This window comes from Morone saxatilis, unplaced genomic scaffold, assembly GCF_004916995.1.
Source record: "Morone saxatilis isolate NCDOM2014 unplaced genomic scaffold, NCSU_SB_2.0 Contig6, whole genome shotgun sequence".
NCBI lineage: Eukaryota > Metazoa > Chordata > Actinopteri > Moronidae > Morone > Morone saxatilis.
Window position 1 is genome coordinate 13,184,638 of NW_023340206.1, and position 4,983 is coordinate 13,189,620.

Below are 4,983 nucleotides of genomic sequence, written 5' to 3' on the forward strand. Positions count from 1 at the left end.
TATTTTTATATTGCTCTTAATTTGTTAGGAGGTCCACTTTACACCTACAGCTTCCCCTGTCATTATTATTTGTTTCACACTGTTTGCAGCAGTGAACGGTGGAGCTGCCTCCAGGCACCACCACCTGTTGGTAAACTGGACTTCAGGCTGTTCCAACCGGTCTCTCCTTCCCCCAAACAAACAGAAGTGCAGATAAAACAAGACTTAAGCAGTTCTTCCAGAACCCACTCATCATTTTAGTGACGATGGTCCGTAACGTGTGCTTTAGTGCACATGTGCGTGTTTGGCTTCAGGAAGGGAAGTTCATGGGCACGGCTTCCTGTCCTCAAGAGGAAGTGTGGTTCCGGTGATGATGGACCTCTGCAGCCAATCAGGAGACAACAGACTAAAAGGCAGAGCACAGCGAGGAGACGAGGGGTCTGGTGGATAGAGAGGAGACCCCCACGGCCCCAAGGTCACAGGTTTGATGAAGCAGTGATTTTTAAGGTGGAGACGCTTTATTCAGTGTGTTTTTAGTGGTTTTTAATCAGCAGGTTGTTTGTTTTGGAAGAGGAGGAGACCTTCTGTGGATTAAATTGGGCCAAACCCGTAGAAACCTCTGAACCATGAACACTGAAGAATCCTAACGGGAAAAGAAGATGCACTTTCAATGACGCCAATGGTGGTGAAGACTCCCATGATCCCACGCTTCACCACCTCATTAAACTTCCTCTTTTGTTGCTGTTTTGATTTGAGAGACCTCCCAGTGGCAGAAATTACATATTGTATGTTTAACAACAGGTACAGAGAGAACGTGTGAGAGGTCCCGGTTTGTGGTCTGAGCTGTAATTCTTGTATCTGACCAGCAAAGGGCAGTCAAAGACCAACAATAGGGCTGTTTCGGCCCCGTCCACATACTAATGTCCAGGTAGGAAGCAGCAGGTTGTACCTGACTTGTGGGATCTCCGAGGAGGTTACAGATGTGAGGGACGATTTTACTGAGCGTCAGACTCTGAGATCCAAACCTGAAAGAACAAAATGTAACACAACATGAACCTTTGTGTAAAACACAATCTCATTAAAACACAAACTTTAATTATAGTTTTTAAACTCAGGCAGACCAACAGCACACAGACTAACGTTGTTACTGAAAATGACATACATACAATAATTGCATTTGATAAAAAGTACACATAATGTAGAAGATTAAATCTTACACGTTCAGGGTGGAGATGAGACAAAGGCAGAGTCCTTCTCTGGTCCTGTTGTTCTTATGCTTGAAGCCTCCCATCATTCGCTCCCACACATACTGAAAAGACATCAATGCACAAAGAAAAAGCACATTGACATGCATTTAGTCAACGGCTGTCCAAGTGTGTCTGTATGCCAACATACTACCAAACTCTGTTTTTTAATACTGTCTGAATTTTACTAAATCTCAACAGATTATATGTGATTTTTAAGAAGAGGTACGAGAATAAAGTTTGAATAAAACAGTGGCTTTGATTTAGAAAATATCTGCTCCCCAAATATCTTTTTCTGTCGATCTTTTTATGGTTTCGTTTGACGTTGAGTGACACACAACACAAAAAGGTTTGGATGATGTGCTTATCTCCCCATTCGATACGATACTCTGGGAGCAGATTGGTTATGTACGGCAATTCAATACTATGATTTATTTTGACTTTTTTAAAACTAGACCATGGAGAAAAAGTCAAATCAGACACTTGTAGAAACTGTATATTATGTCACATGTCCAAAAACAATATAAACTTATCGGTACACTGCATATTAAGATGGTAAATAAAAGACTTTATGAAGTGCTGCATTTAGTTTCCCTTGCTCACCAAGCTGTAGCACAATAATACAGAATAAAATTGAAAATATAAACATATGCTGTCCTTTTTATTTTTGAGTTTTGGCCATTTAAGAATTACGATACTTTGGTGAATTGATTAACGTGTGCTTTTGTGCACCTGTGGGTTGGCAGCCTGGTCCATGACCTTCAGCAGCAGCGCCTGGTCCTGGTCTCGAACTTGGTCCTTGGCGTCTCCTAACCGATCAATCAGGCTCGGCAGAACTGAGCGGACACAGAAACAGAAGTTACTACAACGATGAAAGCACCTCTTTATATATTATATTATATTCAGTCTAATTTCATTTAAATATTTATTCATTTGATCTGCTTTGTATTTATTTATAGATATAATATATATAAAACCAATAATTTTATCTTATTAATACACACATATATATAAAAGATAGGGTTGACTCCTTTATTGATCACTTAAATAAAAATAAAATAGAAAAATACAAGATAGAACAGAAAATATTTCATTTTAATAATTATTTCATTTATTAGTTATTTGTACACTATGCTAAATTCAAATGTAAATAAGTAGAAGCAGAACTACATTTAAATGTTTTATATTGATTTATCATTGATTGTACCTTTAAATACTTTTAAATGCACAATGAAAACTATATATAAACACTCATTCTAATTAATAAAGCAGGATTGTTATATCATTGTGTTATATATATATATATATACACACACAAGACCGTTAGGGTTAGTGTGTGTGTGTGTGTAATATGTATATATATTTATATATATGACCCTGTATTTTATTTGATCTATTTTGACTTGGAAATGATTATTATTATTAGTTATACATACACTATGTACGACTTTTATTAGTTAATAAAACAGGATTGTTGATTTATATACTGTTCAACAACTGTAATTTAAAAACCTATATTTAATTGCATCTATTATGACTTAGAAATTACTTTATTTTAATTAATGAATTTAATTATTAATTCATTATTATTTGAGTTATATTTACACTCTATAAACCTTTTTATTAATCACTAAAACAGAACTGTTGGTTTATAAACTGTACTCTGCTATACGTGCTGCTATAATTTAAAATCCTAGTAATTTATTTTCTTTATTTTGACTTGGATATTATTTTATTTGAATTGAATTAATTATTCTAATTAATTTAAATCAATTATTATTAGAGTTATATGTGTGCTGCATATAGAAATCATTTTGTTAATAATGTGAGCAGCTTACCTGTCCCAACCTGCGTCCTGAACCGCTCCTGCAGTCTGCTGACCAGAGCCGACAGAATGTCCATCCCCAGCAAAACCACCTGAGACACACAAACAAACACAAACAAACAAGACAACAACAAACATGAGGACTACAGGCGGATTAAACACATCAGAGATAAACATCAACTGCAGCAAAAGAGCAGCACCAGAGCAGTGGATTTGAATCTGAGCTGCAAAGCATTATGGGTAATTCCACAAGGGTTTTTCATTAAAAACAAGTGAAAAGAATGAAAATTTACGGGTTTTTTGCAGATAAACTACAATATAACAAGTCAATCTTTCATCCGGTGAGGTAAAGCGGCGAAGTCAAACGCAACCACGACTGAAGACGGTATGAACATTTGACAAAGAGCCTCCAACCGGCAGCACGGCAGCTTTCCTTGTCATGGGGTGGTTTGGGAAACTCAATGAACGTGTAGTGAGAGTTCCCCTGCTGACACCATAGTCAACACATACGCACCACCTGAGCCCCCACGCTCAGCCTCTGGTGCAATTTTTGGAAACTCTCTTATCGTGAGAGAGTCGAAACGCAACAACAACATGCGGCTCCGGGTCTGGTGCCATCTGCTGGACGGTCAGCGGTACTACACCCACACTGCTTTACACAAGACTTTATTGTTATTATTATTATTATTATTATTACGCACAAACATATATGGTTGATTATGACTAAGGTGAGATTTAATCACAGATAAATTATCAAATTAAATATCCTAGAGACTCCGAACTCTAAAGTTCACCCCTGTATGTGTGTAACAGTCTGAATATGGGTAGTAAGGAATACTGTGAGGTATTATTTATTCTGTATTACCCGATGTTGTTTGACGTCAGCATCTTGGATGGATGGAAAATTTGCATTAAGATTTCACATAGATTGGCTCTATTTAAAGAAATTAAAATATTCTGTATTTCTGTCAGTCCTGGATGCAATTTGCTGCTTCACCAGTATTAAAAAAATATATAAATTACATTTATTTCAAAGACCCAATAGTCCTAAATGTTGTCCTTTAACTTCTATTATTAATCAGCTTCATCAATCAACAGAAAATGTATTTTCCTCTGGTTCTAGTTTCTGAAATGTGAATATTTGCTGCTTTTCTCTGTTTTATGTAACAGTAAACTCTGTTTTACTGGCTTTTTAACTCTTTGAACACAACCACAATTTCTAATATTTCATAAATCAAATAAACCACAGAATTATCTGCAGATTAACCAATAATAATGACGATGGTTGGCTCGTCGCAGCTCTCTTTAGGTGTACAGGGAACATGGCAGTTAATGTCGTCCTAAAAAAGGTGAATAAACAACAACAACAACAACAACAACAACAACTGCCTCTGCCATGAAGCTGTCTCACTCCTCTCCGATCGATTAACGGGAGCTACATGGTTCACACACACACACACACACACACACATTAGAGCACATGCTGGCTGTGAAACTCGCTCCTCCCTCTCAGCTGGCTCGGTCACAGAGGGAAGGAAACTGGGTTAATGGTGCTGGTAAATTAAGCTCACGACCACCGCCGCCGCCGCCACACTCGCCTGGGAGCCTCGTCCTCATTACGGGGCCCGCAGATATCGACCAGTACGGAGGAGGTTTGGGCCTTTCAGTGCAGCGCTTCCCGACACAGCAACTCAAACGGTTAATGTAAAGCAGAAAGAAGGAAGAACACCCACCCACCGCTCTCTCTCCACACCTCCCTCCGCTGAACGCTGTGACTTTCACTCACACACTCTTTTTAACCTCCAAACACTTCATTTACCTGCACACCTTTCATTCCTGTGTTTCTAGTTCAGTTCGATGTGCACGCGTCTGTGTTCTGCATTTTAATTTCATGTTTAATGTTTAATGTTTAATGTCTGTTTGTATGTTTGTATG

The 4,983-nt window shown here is 38.0% G+C and overlaps 1 protein-coding gene and 1 non-coding gene across 2 annotated transcripts in view; one reads left to right on the plus strand and one right to left on the minus strand.

Annotated features, from left to right (window-relative positions):
• The window catches only part of LOC118339692 (CLIP-associating protein 1-like), a gene marked incomplete at its 5' end in the record, with an annotated part of 38,104 nt that extends 34,964 nt beyond the window's left edge, over positions 1 to 3,140 (minus strand). The window contains 4 exon segments of the mRNA XM_035677391.1: positions 929 to 1,004; positions 1,197 to 1,288; positions 1,956 to 2,059; positions 3,062 to 3,140. Of these exon segments, the coding sequence (XP_035533284.1) occupies positions 929 to 1,004; positions 1,197 to 1,288; positions 1,956 to 2,059; positions 3,062 to 3,140 (351 nt within the window).
• A 335-nt stretch (positions 3,141 to 3,475) lies between these two features.
• LOC118340205 lies at positions 3,476 to 3,606 on the plus strand. The gene has a single exon (XR_004797362.1). It is a non-coding gene; the product is annotated as a U4atac minor spliceosomal RNA (small nuclear RNA).
• The last annotated feature ends 1,377 nt before the right edge of the window (positions 3,607 to 4,983 follow it).